At 42.3% G+C, this 19946-nt stretch overlaps 1 protein-coding gene across 2 annotated transcripts; it reads right to left on the bottom strand.

Annotated features, from left to right (window-relative positions):
- Positions 1-277: 277 nt before the first annotated feature.
- LOC136436730 (T-box transcription factor T homolog 2) lies at positions 278-3986 on the bottom strand. 2 transcript variants are annotated; one of them, XM_066430959.1, is made up of 7 exons: positions 3647-3986; positions 3040-3304; positions 2458-2601; positions 2223-2284; positions 1890-1948; positions 1210-1377; positions 278-875 (listed from the first exon to the last, which is right to left on the bottom strand). In XM_066430959.1, the coding sequence occupies exons 1-7, from the start codon at positions 3829-3831 to the stop codon at positions 436-438; spliced, it is 1323 nt and encodes a 440-aa protein (XP_066287056.1). In that variant the 5' UTR covers positions 3832-3986; the 3' UTR covers positions 278-435. The 2 variants fall into 2 exon arrangements, with proteins under 2 accessions (XP_066287056.1, XP_066287064.1); XM_066430967.1 differs by having other exon boundaries at positions 2458-2598.
- Positions 3987-19946: the final 15960 nt, after the last annotated feature.

Genomic DNA, 19946 nt, shown 5'->3' with positions numbered 1-19946 from the left:
TGTAATTAGACAAGGAAATGAAACAAATGCATTGTATTATTGCAAACAACTTCTTTTATTTACATCACCTACAATTCTACCACACAAAAATAAACGTTTATCTATATAAATATCAACACATATGTTTGACAGAACGTCTTTTCCTTCAACTTTACATTATATACAATGAGCGAACTTTTGTAACATTATTTCATCGGAATGACACTTTTCTGTGTTACAATTCCTTCTTTGCATGAAGAGATATCTTGCGTTTCACTGGGAAGGAAAATATCTGACAAAACATGTTCTCAAACGACACATTACCTTAGAACTGTATGTACAATAAAATATAGGCATTCTTTGGTACGTTCTAGTTTGGCAAGATTAACGGCATTGTTTTAGGTTCTTTGGAGTCTTTGGTCATCGATTGTCCTTACAAAATAGTGGAGGAGCGTTTTACATGGACGGCATGGTCATGGGGCTCCAGTTGTTGGCGGTTATCCTTGTCTGTGGGGCGGGTGGGGTAGTGGAGTGCCCGTAGCCGCTGTCCGTGGAAGACACCTCGTGCGAGTCGTGGTACACCGGAGAGCTGGACGTCGTGGTCGGCACAGTGCAGGTGGGGATGGAATGGTAGGGCGCAGGCGCGGTGGTCCTCAGGAACTGGTGCGGCAGCCCCGTGCCCATGGTGCCGGACATGTGCGTCTGCGCATGCGTGGTGGGCGTCAGGTTGTTGTTGGAGACGGACCAGAGGTTGGGGTACTGCGCGTGCGTGGATGTGGTGGTGTGAGGCATGGCTGACATGGACAGCATGTTGTGGGTGGAGACCGGCAGGCCCGACCAGTTGTCGTGCGTCGGCATCATGGGAAGGCTGGCTGCCGTGTCGTGGCCGTAGTTTGCTAGAGGAAAAACGAGAAGAAAACTCTTGGTTACAATCTTTCATCTGGTAGGAAATAAATATAAAAGAGGGAAAATTCTGAAGTCCCGTAGCGCAAATTGGGTGTACATTTCTCCATACTCGAGTGTCCCTTTCAAACACAAAATAGAACACCTATTTACAAGATAAGCTAGCATGCATCCAACAAAGAACAACTGCAGAGTCCATTTTGCAAAGAAGTGGATTACACTAACAAAGCTACGGCCTAACAATGGCCACCATATGCGTAATGCGCACGTGTGCGATCTAAACTTCGAGAGGAAAAAATGAAATACGAAAAGGGAGAATGTACTTACTTGGAGGAGAGCTTCTCTGGTACGGGTGCGGGTAGGGCGCTGAGCGGTGGTTCCTCAGAGTACTGTATCTGTCACAGCCGTGGCTGGGCAGGCCGAGGGACGGGGCGAACTGGTGAGGGTTGGGCGGCGGGCAGATGGGACCCGTGCCGGGCAGGAACCAACCTCCGACTGTGGATACAACAAGATTGAACGTTAGAACAACCCAACAGGACATAAATACAAAAATTAAAACTACTCTTTCAGTCTTTTTCAAGTTAGTTGTAACAAATTTAACACAGGCGCCGTGTCACTTTGAAAGTTATTTTTATTGAAATCATTTCACAGCTTGGTAGTCACATAGAACAATGCCATGTTTGACATCGATACGTTTTCAAGTTTTCCTCAGAACTCGCCCGACAACGATTCAAATTCATGACCTTGCAAACGCGTTTGCTGTGATTCAAAAAAGCCTCGACCGAAGGTGTGAAAACTGCGATTTGTTTTCGAGCCTTGATTGTCAGAAACGTGTGTCGGTTACTCCTTTATCGGATACCGCGTCTTTGAACTTTAGAGTTCTGTTTGCCTTGTCATTGTTTGCGAGATAATTACAAACTGAGAGAACACGAAATGCTAAAATGTACCAAATGTAAAATGCTGCTCAAACTATGAACACAAGAACAGACGTCAAAATATGAACTCACGTTGTGAAAACTGAGGCTGCTGGTCGGTCAAGTCGTCGTGTCCACTCTTAGTGTCGTTCCTGTATTAGAAAAACAAGTAAAGAAAACTTTGAGTCACAAAATAATACGTAGACAAACAACCAAGCTCTTTCCCACGCCATTTTTATGGCTACAGACACCGAGGTGTCAAACGCCGGGTAAAAAAGCGCGAATTGACCGGTTAATAATGAAAACAAGACGGAGACAAAGCGTCTTCCACTCGGCTTTATGCTTCACACCTATCTCCTAAGTCCTCCTTACAGAAGTATTTACTTGATGGTGTGAAGATGTGGATTTGATGTAAACCATACGTACCGTTCTTTGGCGTCGAGGAAGGCCTTGGCGAACGGGTTGTGCTTGATCTTCAAAGCTGTCAGCTGTGAGAGGAAAGAATAGAAAATAGATGAATATCATGCTTTTGAAGCCAAGAAATTACTCGGAAAAGGCCTAAATTACAAAGATGCTTCGTTCAAAATGACACGCAATTTCAGTTATGAAACTTAAAAAAATACATCAAAACTTGTAAGAACATCACTGCAAAGATACGTACCTCTTCGTTCTGGTAGGCAGTGACAGCGATGAACTGAGTCTCTGCGAATGTGTGGGTGCTGAGAGTCCTCTGGTTGTCAGGCCCTCCCACCTTTACGATATGGATACGTGGTTCATACTTGTGTAGACTGTTCAGCATTATCTGCTAGAGATACGACAAAAAAAACAACATATTAGAGTTGATTGAAACAGCAGAAGTTGTTCTAGTTCCAAGGAAACGTAAGACGTGGTTTTAATCATGTTTAATGGATGCGTTAACGAAACCTAACACGATAAAGCGATCACGGAAAATTAACGCAATTACATGGAGTAGCCAACGAAAACCGAGCGCGCTAACATGCGCCACGCGTGAGGCGTTCAAGAAATGTCATAACAAAAACTGACGCTGATTGAGATACAATTGCCTTGCAGCATTCTGATAGGATTTGAGTTGTAATTGAGTTGGACATTGTGATTTTTGAAGTCCAAACCGTAGGCTATTAGAGCAGAAGCTGTCTATCCAGATTACAGAGAAAACGAGGTGAATATATTTATTTTTTCAAAGAAGCAATTTGATTGAAAGAAGAGAATTGTGTTAGCCTACCTGTCCACCACCGTTGAGTTTGTTGGTGAGTTTGACCTTGCTGAAGGACACCGGTGATTTCATCCAGTGCGCGCCGAAGTTGGGCGAGTCCGGGTGGATGTAGACGCAGCTCGGCACGGACGGCTCGGGCTTGCCGCCGGGAACCCACTCGCCGTTGACGTACTTCCAGCGGTGGTTGTCGGCCGCCGTGAAGTCCAGCAGGAAGGAGTACATGGCGTTAGGGTCCAGTCCGGACACGTTCACCTTCAGCACTGGGAACATGCGTCTGTAGGGGACAAAATAGAAAACATTTCGTTAGGTCCAGTCGGTTGGCTGGTTACAGCATGTACGGTAGTCGATCGCAACGATAAACATATGGTTACTACAGGCACTTATTTGTTGTATGGAGAATTAAGTCATTTTAGTGTATACAGATCGAAATGCCACAAGATAAACGTAAATATATCAGATTTGGGACCGGAAAATCTCAGGAAAATGTTAACAGCACGTAGAAATAAAATGACTTGTTTACTTCCGGCTAGCTACACAGAAAATAGACGGACACGAGAAACAAATTACACTTCTCGTCATCGTTGAAAACACTTGAAACAAGAGGCTAAATACTGACCTTCCACTCTTTGTGACGATCATCTCGTTGGTCAGTGATTTGAATTTCTCCCAGAGCGGCTTCTCTCCCAGCGTCACCTTCAGGTCTCGCTCGGTCGGGTCGCCCTTCTCTGAGCCCGCCGAGATCTCGCTCTCCACGGCGCTGAGGAGGTGGCTCACCGAGAACTGGTCGGGTGTCTGCTTCATGGTTCACGGTAGGAGTATCCACGGAATGGTCACGAGAAAAAACTGAACGTAGTCAGACGGTAGGTCGTGATGCTGCACTGAGGAAGTCGTGATCGAGACTGAGGAATGACTGAGCCGATGGCGGTATTTAAACACTGGTGTCTATGAATGAAGATGAGGCTTTGTTACTGTACTTGGTGGGGAGCTGATTTATGCGTGGGAGTCCCGGAGAGTGACATGGACCAGAAGCCACGCCCCTTGTCAGAAATACTCACTCCTGATTGGCGCAACCACAGGGAGAGGCGAGGGGATTAGCATATCTTGATTGACAGCTATGGTTGTCGCTTATCATTCCGACTGGCTTCGTTCGTAACTTTTTGTTACAAATTCAACGAAAAGTAGCTAAAAGAGATGAAAATAGCAACTGGACAACCCTGACACAAAATCAGCAGTATGGATAGCATGTTGTAACTTCTAAAAAAAACGTCGGTGTATGATTTTTTAAAATTTATTTTGCAGTGATTTGAATGTCTGAGGATCGCTGAATAATTTCATTTTTTGGCGCCCTTTCCCTCTAGCTCCCTGTCATCACCGTCCCTTTGTCGGTTGTACGACGCCTTTGTCATGCATGTCCCTGTCATCCTGTCACTTTGTCGCCGCTAGTTGACGGCAAAGTGCCAGTCATCTGGACTTGGCCGTTCTCATTAGCCTGTCCCGCGGTGAATCGGACCCGGCTGTGAGAAACTTCACACTTGTCACCCCCCTGACAAATCAAAGGAACACCACAACTTCTCCCACCGCTTTTCCCGTCTCCACACTTCTGCTGACGTTACAAGTAGCCTCCAATCTTAACAGCTGTGTGTTCTTTAATAGTCTGTAAGAAAAACTACCAACATACATGATGATGCACTCTCACGGTCCTGTCATGCCTGCCTCCTTGTTTGTTTACAAACAGTTCTCAGGAAGCCGAGATATTGTCGCTATTGTGGTCTTTATTGCGCACAACAAAGCAACAATAAAATGTCAAGTGCCGGATAATCAGCTGAAGTAAAATTGTCCCGTTCCTGTGAAGTTTGCGGGTCCCACTTTTGGAATCCCGTCCGCACGCTTACCGTTAGAGCGTTAGTTAGTAGATCTCAGTTGTGTGATATCTACTATAAATGTAAGAAAAATGACGATTAGTCTCAGAATTAGGCATTTCTTGGCGTTTCTTAGTGTTGAGTGATAAGTACAGACTATGAATCATTGAATGGGTCAGAAATTTAGAATACCTAAATTTTCTCACTCACTGCCCTGATTTTGAGGATTATGAAACACAAATATTATCTGTTGAATTCTAGTGTTGCTCAATATTAGTAATGTTCAACACTTAGGCAAATGTTTCAGTATACAAGTTTGAATATTTCGGCCTTGCATTGAGAAACAGATACACTAAGGTTAGAAATACGTGTCCCTACTCTAATGTATGTGTATTATTTCAATTTTCATTCTACTATTTCTAGTAGTTCTTTAACAGTTCCGGTCAGCCAGTTACAATAACATAAGACCGGTTGTCCTGGTGTGTTCGTGTGTTTTTTCTACGCACGGTCGATGTAACTAATTGTACGGATTTGTTTCGGAAAATCAGCGGCTCATCCCTCAATTTTCCGCGGATTATGAAACCCTGATAGTATCAGTTAACGTTTCAATTGTTTTAAAACGTTTCTACCGTCGATAGCATTTTTCCAGTTTTATTTTATAACAACATGTATAGATTCTATTACATGATAAAGCGACAGAAATAAAGATTTTGAGGGGAAGACATAGCCGCTACCAGGCTCCGCGGATGGCAGGAAAAATAGTAGAAATTGGCCAAATAGAGTGAATACTATGCTAAGGGAGTCGGCTACGGAGAGAGGGTCCAATATCATAATATGCCATCCTAGAGCGGTAAACTGTACCCCTATAGCAGACTAACTCCTAGCTTGTATATTTTTCTGTCTATTTGGCCAATTTCTACTCTTTCCAGCCGCCTCTGGAGCCTGGTAGAGGCTAGGGAGGACACACGCGTGTTTAAAAGTGTGGGAAAACTTGCCCATGTCTGAATGCCGTTAGTAAAATGATTAGTTCCTTAGAGACCGGGCAGACGACCTGGTCTCCTGGGAGTAATTATGTCATCGTCGGGTCTTTACTCACTTTACCCACAGCAGACAGGGCTTAGGGTAGACATACTCTCCAAGCAGAGGTTGAATGGGCAGATCGTCACCGTTTTATCATATGCCGTCATTTTTTGTCGCTAGCCCATTCTAACCGGGGGCAGAGGTTAGAATGGGCTAGCGACAAAAAATGACGGCATATGATAAAACGGTGACGATCTGCCCATTCAACCTCTGCTTGGAGAGTAGGTAGACACACGTTCTCAGGGTTAGCTTGGATGCCAGACCCCCAATCTCTATAATATATAGGTCGGAAACTGTATCTCCTTTCGCGGACTAACTCCTCTGGCATGTTATCCGTCTATTTGGTCAATTTCTACTATTTTTCCATCGACCTGTGGAGCCTGGTAGAGGCTATATAATATCTATCGTATACCACACGATAAATATTATTATTATAAAGATTGGGGTTCTGGTATCCAGGCTATCTCAGGGTCTATCTCCAAACCAGAATACAGAATACTAGATTTTTAGTGGTTATGTATCTTTGAACCAAGTACTGTAGTCTTTGTCAATCTTACTTCCTTCCTTCCAATTTTCCTAAATACATTTTATTTCACGACTATCAATGAAATGAGTCTTAGCCTGGATGCCAGACCCCCAAACTCTGAAATATCTATCGTGTGGATATTTCAGAGTTTGGGGGTCTGGCATCCAGGCTAAATGAGTATGGGCAAGACTAAAAAATAGATTGGCATAACTTTTTTCACGACGAAAACTGCAAAAATATCAGAGTAAATATGCACAGGTCAATAACATTTTGCCACTATAAATGAGACTTAGAAATGATAAAAACTTCCTCGAAAAATATACTTCTATAAAACACAAGTCTTCTATTTTCCAAGCCATGCTATCGCGATAAAGCGTGTTACAAGGCGATAATGCTTCGCTGTGAGAAATAATATTTTCTTTCCCGCCCATTTTGCATAGAGAAACAAACGTGTGTGGTTGCTTTACACAGAAATGTGTCCGGAAACCCCGATATCTCCCACGATAATATTTGCGGTAGACATGCGGGAGACAAATCGTTCCACCCCGCCGGCTACCTCCCCCTCCCTCCCTCTCCCCAGCGCGCCATTGCGCCTAAATGATGAGATATCTTGTTTCCCAAGCACGTGTCTGCCTAATAGGTAATTTGTAACATGAATAGATATAATTTTATGTTGTATATCTCTTACAGAACGTCGCTCTATTTCCTCTCACAATCTTTTTTTTTTTGTCAACAACAGAAGATAATGAAATTTTAAACAATATTCTAGTGTGAAGGTGTGATTTTGGTTGTAAAATAGTTTACTAACGTTAAGAAAACGATACTTCTTATTTTTACACATCGCAGTTCGGTATCTTGGTTTCGAGTTGCCAGATTTCCCACGGAAATGAAAGAAATTACGCTGAAGCTACGGCACCGAGGTGTGAAAAGGGGCAGATATTTTTACCGGTTTCTTTTGTTCGGTGGCCTGATTATATCGGTCTGGCAAGTTGGCACCGTCCCACGTACACGGTTTTATTGCTCACATGTGTTTCTGATTTCGGGGATGACATGGCCGTGGTGCAGACGGTCGTCGGGGTGGCCACCTGCCGAGGTGCTTGTCAACAAGTCCGCGGTGAAACAAACTGCTTCGAAACCTCTACTTTTCAAACAGAGGTTTAATAGACCCACCCTGGCATGCTATGGACATCTTTTTAGTTTTCTTCGCGTTTATTTTTTATTCTTTTTGCATTCATTTCCAAGTATTTTAGAATAAACGATCGGAAAAGAAAGGCCGACAAAAATCGTCTAGAGCAAGCCGGCGCCTAACCTCTGCTTGGAGAGTTGTAAACCTCCGTGATGGTATTTTATCTAGTGAGGGAACGTTTCCACACAGCATGTTATCATGTACTAAAAAAGTGGGAGAAAATACCACCAAATGTGTGTACATGTATGGTGTGGCCCACCATCTAATTCTTTTTTATCTGCACAGCTTTCGTTTCAGTCAAATGATAATAACCAGGGCGCGTTTACAATGTCAAAACCAAGTCATCTTATTGGACATGCCCTCGGAAAATCGCATTTTTGAAATGCTAGAGATAACGAAAGTCTTTTTGCTGCCCCTGCATTTGGAAGACTAGCCGCTAATGACCTCTAACCTTGACACAACGAGTCAAACATCATATTTGAGCGGAGGCGAGAGACGAAAATACGACCCCGCACCTACGTACACAGTCAGACGATGGGAACGTGACTCCTGCCACTCCGCCATGGCGTCTCCATGGAAACGGTGTTGACTCGTTTCCGGGGAAGTTTGTGGATGAAAGTGTTCCCGCCACCGACACTTTACCGTCACTTTCCCCCTCCAAATATTGGGCTTTCGCAAAAACGCGCGAGAACGGACATAACTGTCAAACCACCAACGTTGGATTTGATCTAGAAGGCTCATATGTCGTCCCATCTCTATTCAGTTGATCAGAAAATTTACTGTTTCAATCTCATAATATTTCTAACCACCTCTGACGAATTCAGGCTTTCTAAAAGGCTTCTTCCTTGCTTCTTCGCTTCTTTATTATTATCAAAACACTGAGCTCGTGGTTTGTTAATCACTTGCCTGTAGTAACATGCACCTGCAATGGCAACACTATATACCTTTCTCGGATATCTGACGATGATAGTAGTACATAGGTGTCAGGAAAATGTCTCGATTTCAAGAGAAGAAGCCGGGAGAACGTCACACATGGCCACCAATGGGTTCATGACAACTTCGCACCAGTTTGGCACAGACACCATCGATGGAAACTAGAGTCTTCTAGAGAAGCGGCCCCGAAATTGTCAGACAGTGGTCCTACATTTTTAAAAGTGAGGAGGAGTCTTGTGACTTTCCAAGTATTTTGAACATGGCGGCTATGTGGCGCTCCCGACGTGATGGCATGTCTATAGTATAGGGCGTACTTGTCTTTGTTTGCTTCCAAGCTCTTACTTTGTGCCTGACTCGTGATACAAACAAGGAGGTTTCAATTAATTGATTTTAAACCTCCTTGATACAAACAAGGACAAGTACGCCAATGTTATTATATAGCAATGATATCTAATATGAGCATACATTGGTACGATTTGAACGGACTGAATAATGATTGAAGTGTGTTTTTTTTTCTTCTGAACAGCTCTAAAAGTCACTGCCGGTAACATTCCACACAAGTCTCTAAACCCAAGATTGCTATACACTGTTAAGTTTGAATAAGTATTGAAAATTAAATTTGAAAACGTGCCATCATACAGTTTTGAACTACTCTCCAAGCAGAACATGGGTTTCGGCTGGTCTTTGACGTGTTTTTAGGCGTTTTTGTCGAGATTTCTACTTTGTCATCCTTTATTTTGTATAGCCAACCCAAGCTATACAAAAAAAAAGGATGACAAAGTAGAAAGCTCGACAAAAACGCCTGAAACACGTCAAAAACCAGCCGAAACCCATGCTCTGCTTGGAGAGTAGTTTTGAACGCGTACATAGAGCTTACATGTTCGTGTAATAAATACGCAATTTGATATCACACTAAAATGTTGGCACACTTTCACAGTTTTATCATTAACTGACAGAAATGCTCAAAAAGTGTCATGTCAACCAAGTTCTAAATCACGTTACAATCACGCGTAATTTCTCTCACACATTCTGTAAAAAAAATCATGTACATGTATAAGGAAAATATGAATATGGTATTTGTGACAGTGAGTGTGACGGTGTTTCACTGTGAAGTGTTTAGCGTCAGGTTGTGATCTGTCGGTGTATCACAGCTGTGGTGAGGATGCGGGATTCAGGTGTTAGGTCTGGTTTACGTGAACTTGTCATCACCACAAACTATAAACGGAATTGCCGACTACGATGAAATTAGCGATTTCCATTCATTTACACTGGTCAGTAGACCTATTACTAATGTAACTTTTCTTTTCTCTCTTTTTGAAACGGGGGGGGGGGCGAAACTTATGCCTCTAACAGGCTCCAGAGGTGGCTGGAAAGAGTAGAAATTTGTCAAAATAGACAGATAACATGCCGGAAACTGTACCCCCCCCCCACCCCAAAAAAAAAAACTAAGTCCTCTGGCATGTTTGAATATCTGTATATTTGGCAAATTTCTATTCTTTCCAGCCACATCTGGGGCCTGGTAGAGGCTACGACACTTCTCTATTATATCATTATTTCCTATAATTTTTCCATGCAAACAATCACTAGCAAATATGACATACTGGAGTTGAATAAACGAACATGATGATGACATTTTTCTATTTGATATACTATTCAAAAGTTGCTGTTTTTCATATTATATTCAACTACATTGTGTTTTCTACCACTAGCTACAAATTTAGTCCGATTCAGTAACGCTATACCAAATTTCGCACAACGTTGAAGACACGCTTTTCCTCGAGTTGTCAAATCATCCAAAATGTCTATAATAATGTCACTGTATATCCAAACTCTACATACAGGCGCAACTTCTGCCGCAAAGTCACAGCACAACAATAATGTATGTGAGAGACGGGACGTTATGGCTAGTCTCCAAGCAGACCTACGGGTTGGCAAAGACCGTATCCAACAGGCAGAAGGAGTTTTCATAGCCAACCCAAGATTGCACTATAAGCTCCTTCTTCCAGTTGGATACGGTCTTTGCAATCTATTGGGTCTGGTTGGAGACTAGTTATGGCATGCATTATACAATACCATCTCGATGTGGTCTTGTCGGTAATATGCGTTTTCCCTTTACACAGTTAGCGTGTATGTGTTAGTAGTTCAGTTTTGCAGGGGGTGGCTGTGGTTTGTTGTTGTTTCTCGACGTGAACTTGTCATCAAAATGCGACATGAAAGGACGCGCCGACCGAGGCTAATTTAACTTTTATAAAGGTTAATTAGAAGCCAATTATTCCTGAAAAGAGTTGACACTTACAGAATTGTAAACTCTCTCACGGTCCATAGTATACTATCGTGTGATTCCTTTCTGGGATAACGTTAAAAGAATCACAGTAGAACGTAAGACACGTCAACCATGGTTACTTTGAAGTTATTTTGGTCTCAAAGCTAAAATTTGGATTTTTTCATGTCTTTTTTAAGATGAATGTCACGAAGGAAAATGGTGTATGTCATTGGAAAATTGGGAAAAAACTTTATTTGGATTCTCTCTTTAACCAACCTCTGTTAACAAATTAGAAATGTATCTTTAACTAATGATCTAGTCAGCTAGCCTTTGTCATATTACGACAAATCAGAGTCATTGTGTGACACTGTGAGTGGATTGAATCATGTTGCTTTTATTCTTTTTGTAAAAAGACGTTCACGTGGATAGTTTGACCAAGTTGATGTACGAAACTATGATTTACACAAGCAAGGAGGTTATAAGTGACACAATTATGCGATGCCTGTAATATCAAGGAGGTTAAATTTTAACCTCCTTGGTAATATCGATGTACAGTCCAGCTGAAAAATCGTTCCACTACTCGCCTTGCTGCCGTTTAGCATTTTCAAGACATATTTTAGTTACAATTCTACAGCTCAAAATGTCTCAAAAGATCGTACACAAAACGAAGGACTTGACAAAACCAAGGCCTGCTTGACAAAACAAGGACAGAATATAGAAGATGTGTAGAAAAATTTGCATATCAGAAAAACCAGCCGACCGACACCTCATCCCCCTCCCCACCCTAAGGTCCTTAGCGGTAAGGTGTGAGACTCCGGTAGAAACAACTGTCTCTTGTTCTGGACATCATGAACTTGTCATCACGACAATAACATAAAAGGAAACACCGCTAATTTACGGATTAGCACCTGCGCACATCTGTCGGACATGTTTGTGTAGCAAGAAAAATAAGACTGGGCCGAATGTGGGACCAAATTAATAATTGCGGTGCTGTGAATACTGCTTTGAACTCTGGCTTTGAACTATACTCTCCAAGCAGAGGATGTAGACTCTACCAGTCTCCACGGGTCGCTGGGAAAATAGTAGAAACTGGTAAAATAGAGTCAACTGTATGAAGGGAGTCGGCTATGGAGATAGGGTCAAATAGCGGATGGGAATGTTATCCTCCATGGCCAAAGTCCCCCGGCAAATGTTCTCTCTATAGCCGACGCGTTTTTTTGGTAGAGACTAAGAGGATGGGTTCCGGCAGGTTTTTGACGTGTTTTTAGGCATTTTTGTCGGGCTTTCTACCTTTTTTTGTCTCTCAACCCCCCCCCCCCGCCCCCCAAAAAAGACAAAGTAGAAAGCCCGACAAAAACGCCTAAAAACACGTCAAAACCTGCCGGAACCCATCCTTTGCTTGGAGTGTATTGAACTATAGTAGAATGCAAATCCTTTTTTTTTTGCCGTTCTTTCACATCCAATCTAATTTTGGGCAGAATTTGATAACTGCGATACAATGTTTTAAAAAAATCAACTCATATTTACGATATTTGCCGGTTGCACTCTTAGACCTGGAATCACTCTTGCGGTAATATAAACCATCATCAAAGCTATGATTACCGTATTTGTACGCAGTATGACAAAGTTTGTGAATATGTGTGAAACCACAGCTAGACGAAGCCACACTTCCCAACACCTTCTCCGGATGACAAACCTTACAACAAGGTGGAAGAGGTTTAACTTGATATTGGTAACACCGTGAGAACTGTGACATGCTGTTGCTCAAGACGGTCAAAATGTATAACACTTTGAACCTCTTTAATCTACTTTTCAAAGACCTTTAATAATAGTTTATTGCAAATTCATGCCCGTAGGCTAATTGCATGTTGACAACAGTGTCGAAATACAAATGTACGGTAAAACAAAAGGTATACATGTAATACAAGATCATTCTATATTGTTATTCTATAGAAAGTTTCTATATCTATGGTACTATTTGATTTCTTCTCTGAAAGCAGTGGAAAATAAAAAGTCCCACACTTTCAATGATGAGTGGGTTGGTAGATTTTAAAAGGAATATGAGTTTCTGTGTATTTCTTAATCTAGAAAAGTTTTTGGAGATTTCGGATACTTTCGTGAATAATCTGTTTCTTTCGGCTTCAAATTCGGGACATTCGCATTTAATTGCATTTATCCCGACTCTTCCAGTTCAAGCAGAGGTTTGCATTGGACGTCTTTCTAGGTGATTTTATCAGGCTTTCAAATTTGTCAGGTTTTCTTTTGTCAGTTCCAGGCTACAGCGCAAAGCGGACATGTGACAAAACAGAAAGCCCGAAAAAAAAAACGCATCAAAAAGACGTCCAAAACAAGCCGGCGCCAAACCTCCGCTTGGAGAGCAATCTGCCCCATAATCACTTATATTATATATCAACCTACGATATGTACAGTCTGGAAATCTTTATACGTAACATGGCTTGATCCAATATTGCCTGGGTTAGATCTTCATAATATTTGTGTCACTTATAACAGAAGAAAACGATTTAGACATTCTGTCATCCTTTTTCTTGTGGTATAAAATATGTCCCTGGTAGAACATACCAAAAAGGAGGTTAAAATAGGAAACCTCCTTGAACATACCAAGGAGGCCCTCCTTGAACAAACGAAATGGTCATAGTAGCCTGGATGCCAGACCCCCGATCTCTAAAATATACCCACACGATATATATTTAGAAATTGGGGGCCTGGCATCCAGGCTAGGGGCATCGCACCTATTCTGATATATATTCTGATATCCCGGCCACTACTAGCACCCCGATCGAAACCTCTGCTTGGAGAATACGCATAACTGTGTTTTATTAATCCTTTTATGATTGTCCACAAAAAGTCGAACTTTTTCCCGTTTATAGATTTTCTATCAATTACAATTTTACCTTCCCCTGTGAAAACACCGGTAAACCGTCCGCGCCAGGGAGTTCCCTGTTGTAACATTCTTTCTCTTTCACGAGCCCCTGTCATGCCGACCCACCTATTACCGTGTTTATACAACAATTGTTGTACGGGAGCCAAGAGTCTGCCGCTATTAGCGTATTTACAGTACAGAACAATGCAGCTACAACTTCACAAGTGCGCGCCAATGGAGCAAAAATAAACAAACGTGTTCTAACTATTACCTGCCACAGGTATGCCAAGTGTGATGTTATACTTGCGCGACGCGGAAAATATAACATTTCATTATTCTGAATAGAAACCATAACAACGTCTAGAGACAGAAAAACGATGACAATCTTCGTCACACAAAAAATAACAAAGCTTTTTTCTCTCTAGACATTAATCTACTTTCGTAAACGTTGTATGCATAATTAATTAGATATCGATGAAAGAAGTTTTGACAACAGTGTAATTGGATTTTATTCCGCCGTATTCCGTGTAAACGAAAGGAAAGGAATGCGTGTAAAAATAAGATACAGTAAAATAGTGGAAAGTCCATCATAACGTAGACTGTACAATTAGACCAAGGAGCTTAAGAAATAGACTAACCACGCTGGCTATAGGGAGACAATATTTGTAAGTGGCCATGGTGTTTGGCTGTTTGTCCATCATTGGGTAACATTTACCCGCGCAGTCAAAGGGGAAAATTATATTCTCCCCGCGAACTGACTATCCTGGCCAATTATTCATATTCATCCTATTTTAGCCACATTCTGCTTTCCGTAGCTTTTCATACCCTCGTAGGAAGGCTTGGTGACGGCTATAGCCATACCCAGAGCCCGTAGGAAGGACTTAGTCTCTGCCAGACTAACTACGCCGGCTGTAGGGAGAATATTTGCCAGGGTTTCATTTGCAGGCGTCCTACACGGGCGAAATGTGATCTTAACCGTGGACTAAACTCTACTGGGTAATTATTCCTTTTTCTGCCAAATTCTACAATCCGTTCGCCCGTAGGAGGGCTTGGTGGAGGATAGAAAGGCCTAATGGAGGCTACTCATGAGAAGAAAAAAAGTTTTTTCTCAGTCTACTGAAGTTCCCACCATAAAGTGTTTATCGTCCAGGTGCGAGAGTCTGATACATAAACAGATGGTCGGGGTGTTGTCTCAGGACACCGTGAACCTGTCGTCTGGTGACGTCACATCAAAGGGACGACGTCACTTTGCGGATTAGCACCTTTGGACACCGACCGAGATCTAAAGACACACGGAGCTAATCCAACGGCTATTGTTTTCACCCGAGGAATAAAATACTAGTAGATAAAATACAAGAAAAAAAGGGAAACAAATTTTTTTTTGTGTTCGAATCAAAATAAAACCTTTAGTTTGAGGTGAAACTTGAATGAAACGAATATTTAAGCTACTTGAAAAAATTCCAATTCACTTCAATTTTAAGAATATCATATTCCGATTGACAGGAATTGAAAATTCAAACAATGGTTCATGATATTGAAAATGAAGGACAAGTCATAACTGATTTCCGACTACTGAACGCGAGCATAGTTTCAGCAGCATAGTGACAACTAGTTATGCTATTGCCGCTATTTTTTTTAAAATGATATTTTGTGACGAGAACGTGTGATTGTGTACAAAGTCACACCATACTTCCTTGGTCACACTTAACAAGTAACATAGCCGTACCCGATTAATTTGACTGTTTAACAAAATCCTACCAAAGTGCATATCCGCACATGCCACAGCCAGATGCAATTTCTTTCAAAGAAATAGTAGTGTGGCAGAACCTTCAACAAGTTGAAGTTGGCCACCTACTCCCGAAGAAGAAGAAGAAGATAGTAGCATTTACAATGTGCATCAGCGTTTGACAACGAACATCACTCTCGGCCAAGTACTAGTGCGAAAGTGTAAAGTAGGACTCAAAAGACGAAGAGATGCAAGTCAGTGAAATGTCATCCAGAATATAAAATATATTTTATTCTTTATCAAAAATTGCAACAAGACAATACATAGTGGAGCGCCAGGCAGACAAGCTTGTGCAAATAATATAAAGTATGCTTGAACCAATGCTCTAACAAAAGTCTTCAACGTGAGGTGTGTTTGAAAATCACAGGAATAACCTAGGAATGAAATATGATGTACAAGTATTCTAATAAAATTTTGCAGACATAGGCATCACACTGGTATATTGTCTATTTGGCTTCCCGCATTTTCTAACAAACTTTAGCAGATTGACGACAAATTTACACAGTTCTGATGGCACAAGTTTCACATCTGAGATAGCCTCAAATCTTACACCATTTCCTGTGGGCAGAAATGCACCACAATCACGTGTAATTTCTCTCGACGTATTCTGATTTTTGACAACAGCGAAGTTTTGCGATACATGCATGTATGTAAATAGTTGTTACATGTAGAACTGATTAGGTGTGAGAGGCCTGGGCTTTGATCGTCGCGAACTTGTTTTCATTGACCCGTAGAGCGACTGCAAAGGGCCCTACTTTTATTCAAAAAGAAATATCATCAGAAACCGCCCGACTAATTTTGAGATTCTGAGGTCATGTCGGAGGCATGCCAACGTCATAATCTATGCGCATCTTTGTCCATTTTGTTCAGACTTCCGGGCTCTTTTGGTAGTAAAAAAAAGGAAAAGAAATGAAGAACTGAACGCCTGTTTCGTCATTTTCATATTGATTAACCTGTAGTCTACAAGAGGGTTTAGTAGACTTAACTTCCCTTTTGCCTAGGCGACAATACGGGCGTATGAATCGTAGAATTCGGCAAAAAAGGAATAATTGGCCAGTAGAGTCAGTCCACGATAAGGTCAAAAATTCGCTTGCAAATGAAACCCTCTGTGGCCAAACTTCCCTGGCAAATATTATCCCTATGGCTGGCGTAGTTAGTCTGGCAGAGACTACCTTTTGCCTGTCAAAAGCATTATGCCGTAATTACAATAGGAAAACATTTAGAAGGCGGCTGAATGATGGGAAAGCATTCCGAACACCGACATCATTTCTGCTCACAATAAAAAAGGTTAGTATCCCACAAGAGAGTTTCCCTGTTGTAGCATTCTTTCCCATTCACGAGCCCCTGTCATGCCGACCCACCCATTACTGTGTTTACACACAACAATTGTTTGAAAACAGGAGCCGACCACGACATTATTAGCGTTTTTACTGCCGGGAACAATGCAACAACAACTTCGCAAGTGCCCGACAACGAGGAGAAAATAAACAAATCTAACTTCAACAAGCCATCATAAATCTTTCTCAACTAATTTGAAGCAGGTAAAATCGTTAGAACACTGTACACCGTATTCTACACAAAAATGCGTTTTAGAAGCCAGTTTCTCGTGTTGTAACTAATGCGTACAACTTTTGCCTCAATCCTGTACGAAAATCTTTGAACGGATTTAGGAAAATCCCGTCTTTATCGGCTTTGCTGGGATCGGTAGTCCGTCCTTGGGAAAAACAAATAAAGAGTTTTCTTCGGCAGAATTCACACCGTGAAAGCCGTGGACCCCGGCCGGGGAAGGTAGACACCTCGCCCGGTATCTGCTATTTTATCGGGGGTTGAGGGGATCATCCTCACAAAGCACGGGACTCTAGTCTTCGGAAAAAGATATGGTTACGGACGGATAAATTCATCTGGGTTCACGAAAACTTTCAAGATTCTAAGAGCTTCTTGCTGGTGATATTGTCGACTGGTTGGACCAAGGAGGTTAATGCTTGGTTGGACCAATTCGACCAAGGACTTTCAACACATTTAGCTACATTTTACGATAGCCTCTACCAGACCCCATATGTCGTTGTAAAAAAAAATACATTTTGTGGTATAAATTGGCCAAGTAGACAGATAACATGCCAAAGGAGTTAGTCTAGCCGGCCTTACTTTGGAGTCTGGTAGAAGCAAGGCCAGGGCATAATGTCCTTGGTAGAAGCTACATCTTTCGATGCGACAATACTGTGGTGCCCCATCATGGAATATCATGTCAATATGCAACAACGCAAACGAATGGAACAGGACAAGGAAAGTAAATTTTATCTCAAAATTTCTGACAAAAAAAAGTCGCACATGAGGACAAATCGACCCACCAAGGATATCATAATTGATGTGCATACATCGGTAAGTCATATCGGAGGGCCGTTACATTTCCCACGCCACTGTGCAGGGTCTGACACTCCCCCGCTAATCGTCATAATCACGCGGACGGGAATGCTGGAGCCAGATGATCGCCAAGCCGCCTTATCTGATGATGGCTGGGGGTAATCTCCAAGCAGATGTTGGGATGGGGGATCGTAACGTTTTCTGACTGTCTGGTGCGCAGTCAGAATACGCAAGGAGGTTACATTTAACCTCCTTGGAATACGTTACGATATTCCACGCCGACATCTGCTTGAAGATTAGAACATGACTTCAAGCAGATTTGGGGTCTACAGGTCGCCGGTCGTAGAAATTGGCGAAATAGACGGATAACATGCCATACTGTGATTACAAGTTAGTCCGAAATATAGAAGTTACAGTTTGCGTCATATTGGACCCTCTATGCGTAGCCGACTCCCTTAGCATACTATTCACTCTATTTGGCGAATTTCTACTACTAGTATTTTGCAGCCATCCGCGGGGCCTGGTAGAGGCTAGGGCCGTACATTTTTCTCCCTAATTTCCAACAGAAACGAAATCTATTGCAGATTCTTTCACGATTAAACCCGAACATCTATACCGTACACATGAAGGTGACTACAACCTTCTCTCCAAGCAGAAGTGGGGGGGGGGGGGGCGTTTTCTGTACGTGCTCCACCAACTTCTGCTTGAAAAGTGACTCACTCATTCATTCTCGACCAAACCCGAATTGTATAAATGAGGGTGACTACCTGCTCTCCGCAAGCAAGGGTTGGCGGGGTAGATCGTAGCCAGGATGCCAGACCCCCAATATCTGAAATATCACACGATACATATTTTAGAACTTGGGGGTCTGGCATCTAGGCTAGGAACAGTATCATTCATCTTTTTTTCAGAGGGACTACCCTGAATACTTCTGTGATTACTTTATTCAGCAAGTGACACTACATCTGTAGTTAGACATACTCAGACGCACGCGTCATGGTCTCAACGAGAGACATTAGCTTGACCCAAGTGTAACCCAGTCTCTTTATAAACATTTAGATCTTCTCCACTTACAAAGTTGACCTTTAGGTCAGAGCGTTGGTCACGCCTTCACAGAGCAAGGAATTCGAACCACAACTATTTCTATCATGGTCCATACAAGGAGAGGTTCAACTTGACTAGTTAACTCGTGAAGTTCAAGGAAATAAATGTCAGAGCAAAGGAATTCAAGTATTGCAATGTGAATCATCGTCTCTAGATGGGGCTGCTGCACACATAATAAAATGATGCTGCCGCTGGGATTCACTTTTCCATCTCCTAGCAGATGTTGTGAGGAAAGCGCGTAAGACTGCATGTCAGAAAAAAAAAAAAAAACGGGCAAGGTCTTCTCTATCTCTCATAACGTTATATGCAAACATGTCCGAACTGTTTTTAGCTTAATACTTTGTATTAGTAGTATCCATCCTTATTTCTTTAGGTAGCTAAACAGATGGATAGAAGGCTAGCAGCTAGATCTGACAGCTGCAAAAAAATCGAGAAAACTTCTTATGTTCAGACAAGTTCAGAGTTGCTTCAGGGTTGAATCCTAGCAGATCTTTGGAGAAAAAGTCGTAACCTTTTTCTGGCTGCCAAGTTTTCTGACTTATTGCAGCACACACACCTCAAAAAAGGGGTACGAATCTCACTTCCACAATGGGCACACAAGTTCAAAGCAAGGTGGCCTGACCTGGTTGCACTGCAGTTTCCTCACAATATGGTAGGTGTCATTATTGTGTAATCAGGAAGAACAACTCGTCCTCACAACCTTTCACCTTTGACTCCAGGTCACGAAACCAACATGGCAGCTGATTGCGGTTCTGTGGATTTTCCCGTGAGCGTTGTCCTTCCAGCAGCGGGCAGTGGCGAAAGGATGGGGCTAGCAACACCCAAACAGTTCTGCTCTGTCCTGGGAAGACCGCTTCTATACTACACGCTACAGGCTTTCCTCAGCGTGGGCTGGGTGAGGGAAGTTGTGGTGGTCGTGTCTCAAGACTGGCTACAA

Source organism: Branchiostoma lanceolatum, chromosome 1 (assembly GCF_035083965.1).
Source record: "Branchiostoma lanceolatum isolate klBraLanc5 chromosome 1, klBraLanc5.hap2, whole genome shotgun sequence".
NCBI classification, from domain to species: domain Eukaryota; kingdom Metazoa; phylum Chordata; class Leptocardii; order Amphioxiformes; family Branchiostomatidae; genus Branchiostoma; species Branchiostoma lanceolatum.
Note: the sequence above shows the minus strand (reverse complement) of the source record. Positions and strands in the feature narration are given on the sequence as shown.

What these genes read in the sequence shown, in the direction of transcription:
- LOC136436730 (XM_066430959.1), bottom strand. Translation starts at nt 3,831, where the DNA reads ATGAAGCAGACACCCGACCAGTTCTCGGTGAGCCACCTCCTCAGCGCC. An exon ending in CTGCCTACCAGAACGAAGAG is followed by an intron (nt 2,285 to 2,457) that starts GTACGTATCTTT and finishes TTCCTCTCACAG; the next exon opens with CTGACAGCTTTGAAGATCAA. An exon ending in CCAGAGAAGCTCTCCTCCAA is followed by an intron (nt 876 to 1,209) that starts GTAAGTACATTC and finishes TTTTTCCTCTAG; the next exon opens with CAAACTACGGCCACGACACG.